The sequence below is a fragment of the Squalius cephalus genome, assembly GCF_949319135.1.
Source record: "Squalius cephalus genome assembly, chromosome: 3".
Taxonomy (NCBI): domain Eukaryota; kingdom Metazoa; phylum Chordata; class Actinopteri; order Cypriniformes; family Leuciscidae; genus Squalius; species Squalius cephalus.
The window spans coordinates 21,144,515-21,158,878 of record NC_137124.1 but is presented as its reverse complement, the minus strand read 5'-3'; the positions used below and the strand labels follow the sequence as shown (position 1 = coordinate 21,158,878).

Here is a 14,364-nt window from a genome sequence, read left to right as displayed (position 1 = left end):
CTGTAATTACTAAAGTAAGTACATGTAACAAGGACACTATAAAATAAACTATTTCCTAAAACTTTTTCCTCACTATGATATTGAGAATTGAGGGGATGCGCTTCATTTGTCATGAAAATCTTTTTCACAAAGCATTAAAAAAAAAAGCTTTAAAAAACGTTTTAGATAAAAAAAAAAGACCATTTCTGGTCCAGGTTTCATAAGATTAACCTTATTATGGTGAAACATCACTAAAATAAAACTCAATCCACTGGAAATAAGAACAGATGCTGATCAAAGAACCATACAGTGGTCAAACATAAGTGTTGTGACCACAAGAAGAGATGCATGGGAAACTAATAAACTATGCTCTGTAAAAACAGAACCATGGACCCAGACAACCACGAATGAACCCTGTCCCTGAAACCTCATGCATCAGCTATTGAACTGAATCACTGTGGAAAAGCTCAATAAAACTCACCTTGCCCTCTGAGACCCACACCAGCTGGTTCTGCTGCTGCTGAATGGTCTCCTTCAATCCTCCATACCAGCCATCATTCATGTTGTTCATGTTAATGGTGGCTAGAGGACAGTGACAGGAAGGAAGACATCAAATCACTCAAGAGAGAGTCCAGCTAAGTCAGGTTTTTGTAAAAATAACAATAAGCTCAAAAAAAAAAATGTAGACAACAAAACTCCTCAATGTCTGTAGCATAAAACCACTTGTTTATATGCTCATTAATTCATCGAAAGATGGATCATTGTTGGATTCTCTTTCTCTTTATGACTGAGCCAAGTGATCTTTTTGCCCAGTTACATTTACGAGGCTTTTATTCAAAGCGATTTACAAATGAGGACTGATACAGTAACACTGCAGCCTTTATTGAGCTCAGTCAGAAACACTGTGTGCCTTTCTTATTGCTTCCATAAAAGACTAAGATTTGAGATAGCAGATAGGCTGCTGAGTGAGACCCATCATGTAATTTAATGTGATGTATGGTTTTATGAATAATTATATTTCTGTCAACTACATATTTCAATTCGAGTGCTGTGTGTGTGTCTGTGTTGATCAGACGAGACGTGATGGAGTATGACATGTCTGGGTTCATTTAAAATAAACTACTTATTTCATTATTTAAAAAAAAAAGTAAACTAAGTATTAGTTATTGATTAAGTAGACCTGCTGATGAAGAAGTGACAGGTACAAGAAAAGTAGCAAGAAAAGCACACACACAAGAGAGAGAGTCGAGACAGAGAGATATCAGGGAAAATTAAGAGAATGAAAAGGAAAAGGGAAGTGAAGTGAAGGTGCAGTTCAAGAAAAAAAATTATTATTTTGCACGGCCCCAGCCTAAGGATTGAAACCTTTTTTATGTGATGGCCATACAAAAAATATGGTTCTCTCTTCTCTGTGGTTCCAAAATCTGTTGTGGGTGTATTGGATGTCCTGGATGGGTGTGAGACTTCTAGGCCTAAAAAATTTGTCCCAGTCCGGCCTTATCACTACCATCAACAAACAAACCCTATGAGCCCATCTCTTCAATACCACCACCATACTACCAGTACTACTGTACGGGAGTGAGACATGGTCTCCTAAAACAGATGAACAGAAACTCACTGTAACTGAAAGAGCAATGGAGTGAAGAATTCTTAAATTCACACGAAGAGATAAGATTACAAATAACTGTTTGCGGGATTCAAGGGTGAAAGATGCGAGCACAGATGCAGCTAAGAAAAAGCACAGATGGGCTAGACATGTAGCTCACTCAGACACCCACTAACGTGATGGTCAGATTCCCTAAAGAAGAGTTTTTGACAAAACCTGGATCCACACAGCCAGAGACAGACACAGATGGAAGAAATGCTGTGACCTGCATCATCCACCGGAATGATTGATTACAGGCCAAATAAAGAATATATATAATGTTACTTAAATTAATACCATCAAGCTTAGGGTCTACGGTTAACATTAAAGAATACACAACAATCGCCAGCAGCCATATCACCCTGTAGCCCAAAACTGGTTGCCCACTGAAGCTAAGCAGGGTTGAGCCTGGTTAGTACCTGGATGGGAGACCTCCTGAGAAAACCAGGTTGTTGCTGGAAGAGGTGTTAGTGAGGCCAGTAGGGGGTGCTCAACCTGTGGTCTGTGTGGGTCCTAACGCCCCAGTGTAGTGATGGGGAAACTATACTGTCAAAGAGCACCATCCTTCGGATGAGACGTTAAACCGAGGTCCTGACTCTCTGTGGTCATTAAAAATCCCAGGATGTCCTTCGAAAAAGAGTAGGGGTGTAACCCCGGCATCCTGGCCAAATTTGCCCATTGGCCTCTATCCATCATGGCCTCCTAATCATCCCCATATACTAATTGGCTTCATCACTGTCTCCTCTCCACCAGTAAGCTGGTGTGTGGTGGGCGTTCTGGCGCAGTATGGCTGCCGTCGCATCATCCAGGTGGATGCTGCACATTGGTGGTGGTTGAGGAGATTCCCCCTTCCATGCAAAGCGCTTTGAGTACCCAGAAAAGCGCTATATAAATATAACGAATTATTAACCTCAAAAAACATCTGTGTTTACCTGTGAAGAGATGGTGGTTGTTCTTTCTCAGTTTGAGTGCACGCTCATGGAGTTTCCTAGCGCTCTTCCTGGACTCGGGACACAGTCTAGTCCTCATGGTCTTCACACCCTGCTTACTGTCAGGATTCAGGAACACCACGATAGGATACCACTGAGCATAATTCAGCCGATCCACTGCATTAGGAGTAATGTCTAACACTGCATGCTTGTCCTGCAGAAAACATACAAAAACACTCAAGAGACCGAGTCTCAAGAAAATGTGTTGTACCACAATCCACCAGCAGGAGGAAGTAGTGCCATTCAGAAAGTTCCTGCATTGCATTATGTGCCTTAAACAATTTTGCATGTGTCAAGTGTGTAAGAGAACTCACCCGGTCGATTATCTGTTTGATAGTGTGAAGGCGTATGATCCCCGAGCTGCGCTGGTCAGTGCCGGCATCTCTGGGTTCACTCTCTACACAAGAAAAAACATAATCCATACTAGCATACACATACACTTCCTGAGCTCCCTCTGATGCAGGACATCAGCATCTTCACCCCTCAATAGCATTCAGTGAGAAGGCAATTCAACATGGATGTGCGCATGCGCCCGCATACACAATATGAGCACCTGCAGACTGTTCAAATGTCCCATACGTGTAACATCAATGTGGTGCATTTTGATTAACTATAGATTTGCAAATATGAATATTCATTATATAAAGTGGAGGGAACAGGAGCATCTGTACACCACAGTGACTAAGAAGGGGTCTGGAATGTCTGAAGAACGTTTGGCATTACAGAGTGAAACCAGAAGGTCATTACATGGTGAAGTAAGAGTGCGTTAAACTTTAGGAGCCATTGGTGGCTCCTGACATTGATAAATTGTATAATGTGGTAAGTTCACCCAAAAATTTAAATACTGTCAACATCCTAATGTTGTTCAAATCCAAAAGTTTTTTTCTCTCTCTTTCATACAGTGAAAGTCAATGGGGTCCAATGTTGAATAATTAATGACAATTTTTATTTTTGGGTGAACTACCCCTTTAAGACAGCATCTGTAGACCTACATCTGTATCCTTTACAATATCATGGCTCTGAAAAAGCAGCAACTACAGGAAGTCTTTTCAGCAAAAAAGAAAAAGAAAAAAGCCCAAAGTATCACAAAATAACACAGGAAGCAGGTGCTTGGGATGGGGGAAATCAATGAGCAATGTGCCTTTATCTCCTCTCAAGCATGACTGAAGGGTTGGGGAGGGGGGTTTGGAGCTGTCGATAGCATGAACACACCTTAGATTATTTCTCATTACCATTTCAAGCAGTGTCGATTTGGTGTAACTAAAATAAGGGATGCCATAATAATGCACAGCCTCTAGTAACTATGGTTACTGATGGAGTGAGCTGATGTGACTACTGTATGCAACGTACTTTCCCTTCCATCTGGGTGCTGTGTCTCTGAAAAGCAAATACAGTCATACATGTTATGTAAATAAAGCCAGTGGCCACTCAAGGAATCAGTTTACAAGCTGAATTTTAAATGCGCTACTGACACTGGAGAGCAGGACAGCTGTAACTGCTCAAGTATGCTGCACAGGTAGGTGGATTAGAAAACTGAAGCGCTGTGTCTTATATCAAGGGATGCGTGTTAATGGACACTCACTTGCAAGCTCAAACAGGTCAGGCACCTCTCTCCCCAGTTTGTCTCGTGCCACGTCTGCGATTGGTCCGAAGATCACAACCGGTCTCAGGAACCCAGCTAAAACGAGATAGAGAAAAACATCTCTGCTTTAGTTTAAACAAAACAGAAATATAGCTATTTTAAGATTACTGAATGACCAATATTCAAATTTTACATGCATTTCAAAAATACGAGAATTTAGAGTATTATAACAAAGTATGAAAAATGGAAATTGCTAAAGGAGATTGCTGATTGAAAATGAGATTTGACAAAGTTTACATTTAACATTTTTGAAAAATATAAATTTAAGTGAGCATTAGATAATGGAAAAGGTTATTTAAATGTATGAATGAGCATGCACAATTATACACCAATATCAGCTGAAGTGTATACAATATTGATACCGATAAATAAAAAATATAGTATTAAATTTTTAAAAAATCTCAAATTTCGGCTGATATGAACATATGAAACCGATATATTGTGCATCCTTATCTAACATGCATAAATACATACATACCCTCTCTAAGAACCACCCTTTCATAAGCAGGGAACTTGGTCTGAACAGGCTGAGCTGACAAATCTTCTCTACTCTTCCGCAGGTTCCTCTTTGAAGTACGTAGACCTCTGAATCTCCAGAAGTCAGCTCGGTCGCCGCCTGCAGTTTTGGGGAGTGTGTACTGTACGCTTGATAACTGCTCTGCCCTGAAGAGAAGATGGCAAAACAAGGTCAGCTTTAGTTAGAAGCAGTGTTGAGAGCAAGACATTATTAGTTAAGGAGAGTTACGTAATCAGTTCACTTTCCTTTTAAGTAATTAGTAAAGTAATGCATTACTTTTAAATTTACAACAAAATATCGGAGTTACTTTTTCAAACAAGTAACGCAAGTAGCTTGGATTTCCGTTTATTGACTAATAACACCTCTCTTGTCCCCATGTTGAGAGAAATCGGGAGTAAAGTTGCAGAAGCGCTGTATGCGCTGTGTAATGTAATGTAAACATGATGGTTGTTGTTGTTCTATACTAAATGCGAGCGTACATGAACTCATCTCACTTGGACAAAAACAGATTCAGTATTCCTCAAAATGAATAAAAACAGTGAAATGCAAACTGCAAATGCAAAATGTTAACACAAATATGCTATATGTGTTTAATCTCGCTTTATTAATCAATGTATTTGCTGCTAACCTTCATTGATCAAATTCAACCATATGAATAAGAAAAAAATACTTAACTTAGTAGTTAATTCTCTCTAGCATCACAAACTTGCATATAGTTAATCATGCATTACACAAGATAAAGAAAAAAAAAAACAGTATTTTATAGTGATCTATATATGATCAACTAAACTGTGTACTATTTGGCTAATACTAAATGGTTACCTGTTCTTGTTGGGAATGATGCCTCTTTCCACCTCCTGGTGGTTCTTCCCGATGCGGATGGCCAGCCAGGAGCCCAATTTTCCATTGTAGAGGGTGTCCACCACTCTGAACACCTCTCCCTTATTAAAGCTCAGCCCGTAAGGAGACTCTTTCTCGTACTCAAAGTGTGTTCTGATGTAGAAGGAGTCGCCCACATCAGACTCTACTATTCGCCGGTACACTGGAAGACAGGATATAAATGAGATGGTTAACAGGAAGTCATGAGGAACAGATTCATAATAACACTAAATATCTTTCTTAGTATGAACAATTGAATCTTACCTAACTAAACAATAGGGTAAGTTATACAAGTATTTATTTAAGTGGTCATAATTACAAAATAAACCCAAACATGGTGATAATGACCCCAAAAGTAAGCAGAGGGGTCTTATATCACCCTTAATAACCATCTGACTGCATTGCATCCCACTTATTACAGAAGTACTTACCAAAGAAATTTGGTTTTCAATTAGAAAATTAATTTATGTGAGAAGAAAAAGGCTGGAGTTATATGAGACACAATAGTAGCACAGCGTGAGAAATCAATGATCAGTCATTTTAGCAATTATTACTGAAAGATATTTGATCACGGAAGACATTTGACCGCAAAATGCTGCAACTGACCAATCAGAATTAAATATTCTGATCTAGAGTAGTGGTTCTCATCCTGGGGGGCGGGGCCCACTAAAGCTTGGCTTATACCCGCCGCATCCACACGAGTGCGAAGGAGCATTGTCACGTGTATTTTACTTCTCATTGATGCTTCCTGATGTTTTAGACAACAATTACTCAGAGTCGCCCCCGTCCTTTCAAAGAATAGTACAATGGTGAGCACATCAAGTCTATACGCCTCGTCAGTTTGGGGAGGTATGCGCACAGTCAGCAGAGGCTCACGGTGTGGAGCCAGGTGAAAGTATAAACAAGGTTTATGGATCCTCAAGGAAACTTCCAGGAGTGCACAAATAAGTCTTCAAATTTAGTTAAAGTTATTTATTTATTAAATGACACAGTTATTTAGCAATTTAATAATAACATATTAATTAAAATGTATATAGAGATGTAAAACAATAAACTAGCATTTGTTTTTGTTTGTTTAATCATTTTTATTACAAAAGAAGTACCAGAGGTACATATTAACTTCGAATGGAGGGCTTTCGAATATTATTCGAGAACCATGTAATAAGTGATCATAGGCCAACATAATCAATACATGAAAGCCGTATCCATCTGCTTACCATCTTTCTTCTTCTGAGCCAGGATGGTGACCTCTTCACCTCTGGGAAGATCCAGCAGGAACAGCACTGCTTCCTCACGAATGATGTTTGCAAAGTCAACATTGTTAACCTACGAACAGTAGGGAGTGCAAGAAGAAAACAGGCTTTAGATCTCTGCGGTGCTGTAACTTAACAATACACTGTTTATTGACAGTGGAAAGAGAAATAAAGAGAAGCAGAGAGAAAAAAAGAGCAAATCCACTTTTTCTGTGTTTCTACTTTATCTTAAAGTCACAATCTCAGGGAGAAAAAAGAGTTGAGGTGAACGTGGAGTCACCCTTGACAAAATGGAAAGGGAAAAACAATGAGCTGGGAGTCTCACTGTGAGGCAGGGCCTGGAATCTAAGGAGTGTGTGTTTGTGAAGCAGGAACAGGAACTTTCATACACGCGTGTGTACGGACACTGTGACGACCTGCTCTGGGACTAGTGTGGGAGAGGCACAAAGCTGTCTATGTATAATTAAAATGTGCTCGGTGATAAACAAGCCTAAATGAGCCTGACTTAGACTCACTGTATTACACATAGCAACTGACAATAGTGTAAGACTACTGGAGGCTTGAGTTAAACAATGAGTGCCATTGTGCAGCCGAAGGCTAAACAAAGGAAAGCTGAAAACAGAGGAGAGACAGGCACTGAGTCAGAGCAGGAGTATGTCATGATTATTTTTGCCCACAGCCACAGGGGTCACACAGTGTCTTCATATTTTCCTGAGAAAAAGTGGGATGTTACACAGTGTTACAGTATAGAGATTAGTCAACAACAGATGTTCAGTAGCAAAACAATCAAACACTCGCTTTCTTAGGACTAGATTTCTCAGATATGATAAAGCATGCTACTGTATCTGCTAAATATGCGATGTTTACACAAGAAATGCCACTAGTTGCAATTAAAAAACATTTTTTGTTAAAATTACACACACACACACAATTTAATTAACTATTAACCATTTAATTTTAACAAAAGATGAATTTTAATTAATAATCTTTTTTATTTTATAATTTTTAACAAAAGTATACAGACTTCACCTGTAACCAAGCCAACACTAGGAGGGGCAGGATATTATTAAGAGCATATTTATGGTCAAATTTAGTGCATGTTCTTTAAATTGATGCTAGATCCATGTTGAAAGACCTCACTATAAAGCTCTAGAAAATGTAAACGTAAAATAAGATCCTCACCCTGAGTATCTGGTCTCCCTCCTCCAGGCCTTCCTTAGCAGCAGGACTGTCCTCCAGCACACCAGCCACAAATATCCCCACATCATTTCCTCCTGCCAGCCTCAATCCTACGCTTTCTCCTTTCTTAAACTTCACCAGCTTCATACTAGGCCTGGTAAACAGAATAAAACTGGGTTCATTTTTCATGGACTTACATGGCATTGTTTGTGCTGTGTGTGGCTTCAAATGATTTGCACCTGTGTATCTGTACGATAATACAGAAAGCTTACTTGGCTAGTAAATCACTAGAAAGGGCAAGTGGGAATATGACATGAGTACAGATTATGCAACACCACTGACCGAAGGATGCTGTCATCATGGGCGACACTGGGCACAGGGGCATCAGAGGGGCTGACTGGCAGATCAACATCAGGTTGCCCAGGTTGTGCATACACTGGTTTTGGCTCTAAACACATATCTCTGTTAGACTTTGATGATGATGTACATCAATAAACACACAGTTCTTTTACAACATACTCTTTGGTTATTAATCAGACCAAAAAGAACATGAAAACCAGAGCAAAGCCAAGGTCAGATCTGGGCATTCCAGATCAGGATGGAGTAAACAGCAGCAAAGTAGAGAGAGACAACTAGGAGAGGACAGGTCTGAAATTGTCTGCACAATATAATAATTTGTTCCCTTGATTTACTAAATCGGGGCCATGTTGTAGTAATTCATTCCCTTGATTTAGTTAAATCAACACAAGGAAACAAATTAGTTCAACATGGCCATGATTTACTAAAACAAGGGAATGAATAAATAACTTGTGGGAACGGATTCTTAATTTGTGATCACGATTTAACAAAAAAGAGTGAACAAATTAGTAAAAGGTGGCCACGATTTACTAAAAAGAAAAAAAAACAGGGAGAGGTGACTTTGCCTTATTTAAGAAGTCTGCCACACGCCACTGGACTGGGAAGATAAGAAAGTGGAGGAGCAGAAGGAAAGACAGAAGACAGCTGAAAGTCTGGAGGTGAAAGTCCCAACCTGGCAGTGGAGGGATCTGTTTGTCTCCGGGCTGATCTGTAGACGGTGCCAGAAGTGCGTCCTCGGCCATCTTAACTGGAGTGGATACAGCCGCTGGTTTAGAGATGCGCTCCTCCTCACGACTCCTGTGGCTACAGACACACACAGCAGCACAGTCACAAACTGAGTCTGATCTGATCTGATCTCTGCTCATAAGCAGGGGTGTGAAGTAATGAATTACAAATACACACGTTACTGTAAAGGACAGTTCACCCTAAAATGAAAAATCTATCATTTACTCACCTCAAGTTGCTCCAAACCTGGATGAATATTTCAGGTTGAGAGCAACCTGAGGTGAATAAATGATGACAGAACTTGAATTTTTGGGTGAACTGTTGATAGTTATCAAAAATGTTACTTTTTTCGAGTAGTTTAAAAATGGTGTACTTGTACTTTAGTACATAAGTGATGTAACTTATATACTGATGTAATTGACATCAAGATATAGATGATAACTTGTATAGTGATTTAATGGATACTTATACTCTGCTATTTTCCTCAAGTTTGTGGTCGTTATATTGTTTGTTTTAATTTTATTTTTATCCGCCAATGTGGCTAGGGAGAGAGTACTTGCATAAATAATTCACATTGCAAACTTTAACCAAGGCACAGTAACTGCTGTTAATTATGACTGCTGTGGAAGCACATCGTTAAAAATACCTGTATTCATTTTCTAATTTGAAGAAACATGTTATGGTAAATTTCTAATTTCTGCTAACTAGATGATCTGTATATCTACAGGGCCTGAAATTTGGTGCGAGGTTGCGGGTATTGCATACAATGTTAATAACTTCAGCAAGTGCCACGTTCATAATGCGGGAATTCCCACTCCCATTTATTTACTCGAACATGTAGAGAGACGCAGGATCTGCACTGCCGCGTCACTCCATCACGCGCATTCTGCAGCAGTCGGCAGCTCGTTGACTCAATGAGTGTGCAATGCATGCTGTAAAAAAGTGTGTTGAGGACATTCTAAACCTTAATGTGGAAAAAAAGCTTACTATGGCTTAATGTACTGAATTTGTAAGACCTTAATGGACTTTTTCTCTCAGTTAGAAATAGGACCAACTTTTTGTGTGTGTGATCCATTTCATACAATCTGCCTTCATTTAGAGAGTACATTTGAACAAAAACATTTTTCAAGAACAACATTTTTAATTCCAGTACATTGTGAACGCTGCCAAAGTTTCTCAAGTGAAAATACTTCTATATTTAATGCACATTTTTCATTACAAATGATACTATCAGCATAACATTTTCAGTAAATGTAGCTATGTAAAAGAAAGGGAAGGGATGGGCAACTTCAGTCCTGGAGTGCTGCTGTCCAGCAGAATTTAGCTTCAACCCCTCATCAAAAACAAGCTAACCAATGGGTCTCATTCACTAATAATTGCGTTGATTATTTTGTATTTGTACGCACATTCACAACATGTTTGTACGTACATGAATAGTCCATGAATTTGTTCTTAACATCATTCTGATGTTAATGAATTTGGAGTATTCTAAAGGATCGGCCGTGTGCACAAGGTTAGTCATTTGCATAAAACACACCCAGACAATCTCCATATAAGGGCTTTCCGCACACACTTTCCGCACAGCCTTTTGTCACGCTCGTCAAACTTGCCACTGTATGCAGATGCGCTCTCGCCCAATCCTCGAGCAATGCCAGGTGTGCCATTCTCACCAGTTCTCTAAATAACATATTTTTTATACAGACCCAGATTACAGAGCTCTGCTTTATTCAGAGAAACCTCGCAGCCGAAGCTATAACGCAGCTTTTCTTACTCTTTAAACGTATATGATGGAATGTATTTAAGATTAAATTAGATTGTATTATTTAATAATTTGATTATAAAATTTTATATATGGATTATGTAATTAATTATAGTTATAGTATAATAGTTTAATTATACTATATATAGTATAATAATTATAGTCGTGGATGAAATATAACTTCTTAACACGATTATAAGGACATTCAGAGTGGCCAAAGCGGGCAGCAGTGGCTCAGTGGTTCATGTAGATTGTCTACAAACCGAAAGGTTGGTGGTTCAATCCCCGGTTCCACCTGACCAAGTGTCGAGGTGTCCATGAGCAAGACACCTAACCCCAGCTGCTCCCGACGAGCTGGATGGCGCCTTGCATGGCTGACACTGCCGTCGGTGTATGAATGAGTGAGTGAATGGGTGAATGTGAGGCTATATGTACAGCGCTTTGGTGGCCATAGGTCTGTGAAAGCGCTATATAAATGCAGTCCATTTACCAAAGTGCTTTTCGCCTACGTGTGGTTTCAGCTGTTACTATATTTTTTCGTACATTTTGAATAAATTTTATTACGACATTTTGATTCGTGACTTGTTCTTAAAATTGTTTGTACACATAATTCACGCACAAATTTGTGCGTACGCATGCTTAGTAAATTAGACCCAATGTCTTCTGGATTACTAAGGCTACAGGCAGATGAGTTTTTCATCAGGGTTGGAGGCTGAGCTAAACTCTGCAGGACAGCAGCACCCCAGGACCAATGTTCCCCATCCCTGAGGTACAGGATGATGAGATTACATCACTTCATGGTGCAAGAAGTTAAACTTGACCCAGCGGTCATCTGATTTTTATTAAATAATTGTGTATGTATGTGTATATATATATATATATATATATATATATATATATATAATCACTTTATTTGTCATTTAATTTAAAATAATAAAAATATTCTATGTAATTATGCATTTAAGTTGAATTATGACATACAATCATAATATCTGACTAATCAAATTTAAAAGGTTTTTGTATATCAGTTTAAGGGATTCATCTTAAAGAAAAAAAAAAAAGCTTTATTAATTATACAGGCCATTTAATAGATATTAGATATTAAATATTTTATTTCAAGAGATGTTCTGACGACAATACTATAATACTGAAAAATAACTATGCATTCTCTGTATTACTTTTGTGAATTTTTGGGGTTCCCACGAATCCCACGCCTCCGAAATCCCAGTTAACCCCTGATTACCAGTGACATTATTGGGCTGCTGGGATTTTTGCAATGTTAGCATGTCTTTGGGACAAGTCAATAACAAATAAAGCACTTGCATTTGGTGACATTTCAGAAACTGTGCTTGTGAATTTAGTTATTATTAGGGCTGTCAAAAGATTTATCGCGATTAATCGCATCCAAAATAAAAGTTTGTGTTTACATAATATATGTGTGTGTACTGTGTATAATTATTTTGTATATATAAATACACACACATGCATGTTGTATAGATTTAAGAAAAATGTTGATTTTTGTATAATTTATACATAAAAAAATTATATTTATATATAATATAAATTATATATAAATATATACAGAATATGTATGCAAATATTTCTGTGTATTTATATATACAAAATAATTATACATAGTACACACACACATACAGTGCCAGTCAAAAGTTTGGAAACATTACTATTTTTAATGTTTTTGAAAGAAGTCTCTTATGCTCATCAAGCCTGCAGTTAAAAAACAAAAAACAAAAAAAACCCAGTAATATTATGAAATATTATTACAATTTAAAATAATGGTTCTCTTTTTTAATATACTTTAAAATGTAATTTATTTTTGTGATGCAAAGCTGAATTTTCATCAGCAAGTACTCCAGTCTTTGGTGTCTTATGATCCTTCAGAAATCATTCTAATATGCTGATTTATGATCAATGTTGGAAACAGTTGTGCTGCTTAATATTTTTTTTATAACCTGAGATACTTTTTTCAGGATTATTTGATGAATAAAAAGTTTAAAAGAACTGTATTTATTTAGAATAGAAATCTTTTGTAACAATATACACTACCGTTCAAAGGTTTGGGAACAATAACTTTTTTTTTTTTAAGAAATTAGTACTTTAATTCAACAAGGATGCGTTAAATTGATAAAAAGGTGATGGTAACGATTTATATTGTTAGAAATGTTTTTATTTTGAATAAATGCTGTTTTTATGAATAAATGCTGTTAACGTTTTACTCATCAATGAATCCTGAAAAAAGTATTCCAAAAAAATATATTAAACAGCACAACTGTTTCCATCATTGATAATAACTGAGTATCATATCATCATATTAGAATGATTTCTGAAGGATCATAAGACACCAAAGACTGGAGTACTTGCTGATGAAAATTCAGCTTTGCATCACAAAAATAAATTACATTTTAAAATATATTAAAAAAGAGAACCATTATTTTAAATTGTAATAATATTTCATAATATTACTGTTTTTTTGTTTGTTTTGTTTTTTTAACTGCAGGCTTGATGAGCATAAGAGACTTCTTTCAAAAACATTAAAAAATAGTAATGTTTCCAAACTTTTGACTGGTACTGTATATTATGCAAACACAAACTTTTATTTTGGATGCGATTAATCGCGATTAATCTTTTGACAGCCCTAGTTATTATGTGTGGACATTTCTCAGAACATCAGACATTATATTTGCTCCACATGAATATGAGAATGTCCTCAGGAGAAAACAATGCTGAATGTAAACAAAAGAAAAGGATCACAAACAATGCTTGAAAAAAGCAGAGATAATGATTGCTCATTAGACAGCACCAGATGCCAGACCGTCAGACTGTATAATTTTTCTCTTGCTTAAAACTAGGACAGACACTAGAGCTTCTTTTAAAACTGTAAATTAACTCTTGCACAACTATTAGATATTTGAAATGCTTTGATGAATCACAAATACTCACTGTTGCACATTCAGACTTTTGGATTTTTACATTTACATTACATTTGATCATTCTGACAGACAAAGAAAGCTGGAGAAGCATTTGATGAGTTCAAGATCTGGACGACCCTCTAGAACTTTAGTCACATGACTCTGGTTGGTACAGAATGACTCAGACAGGAAACAGACCACTCCCAAAATATTAATTTAGTCTTTGATGAATGCAATTAGCATTGTTATTAGCGGAATCAGTAAAAGCAAAGAGATTTCTACAAAGAATATAGAAATGAAAATGAAAAAGAGAACCCTTGTTAGATTGGCAGTGTACTTTGACTTATTGTACAATGTACAATTTATAATAGTCCTTTACGACTGTTGCTTGTCAGACTGTACGAACATGATCCCTGCTGTAAGCCATGTCACACTGTATGATCTCAGTTGTCATTAAATATCAGACTGTACAGCAGTTAAGACACGTTAAAAACAGACGGATTAAAAAAAAA

The 14,364-nt window shown here is 37.4% G+C and overlaps 1 protein-coding gene across 14 annotated transcripts in view; it reads right to left on the bottom strand.

Moving 5' to 3' along the window:
- The window catches only part of tjp1a (tight junction protein 1a), a 147,596-nt gene that overhangs the window by 12,560 nt on the left and 120,672 nt on the right, over positions 1 to 14,364 (bottom strand). For 7 of the 14 annotated variants that reach the window (XM_079866565.1, XM_079866563.1, XM_079866557.1 and 4 more), the window contains 11 exons: positions 9,114 to 9,244; positions 8,426 to 8,531; positions 8,087 to 8,237; positions 6,869 to 6,977; positions 5,595 to 5,814; positions 4,734 to 4,918; positions 4,196 to 4,291; positions 3,964 to 3,990; positions 2,928 to 3,010; positions 2,557 to 2,767; positions 461 to 561 (listed from right to left, as the gene is read on the bottom strand). In XM_079866565.1, coding sequence (XP_079722691.1) covers positions 461 to 561; positions 2,557 to 2,767; positions 2,928 to 3,010; positions 3,964 to 3,990; positions 4,196 to 4,291; positions 4,734 to 4,918; positions 5,595 to 5,814; positions 6,869 to 6,977; positions 8,087 to 8,237; positions 8,426 to 8,531; positions 9,114 to 9,244 — 1,420 coding nt within the window. The remainder of the gene's footprint in view (positions 1 to 460; positions 562 to 2,556; positions 2,768 to 2,927; positions 3,011 to 3,963; positions 3,991 to 4,195; positions 4,292 to 4,733; positions 4,919 to 5,594; positions 5,815 to 6,868; positions 6,978 to 8,086; positions 8,238 to 8,425; positions 8,532 to 9,113; positions 9,245 to 14,364) is intronic. The other 7 variants (XM_079866567.1, XM_079866564.1, XM_079866568.1 and 4 more) reach the window with 1 other exon arrangement.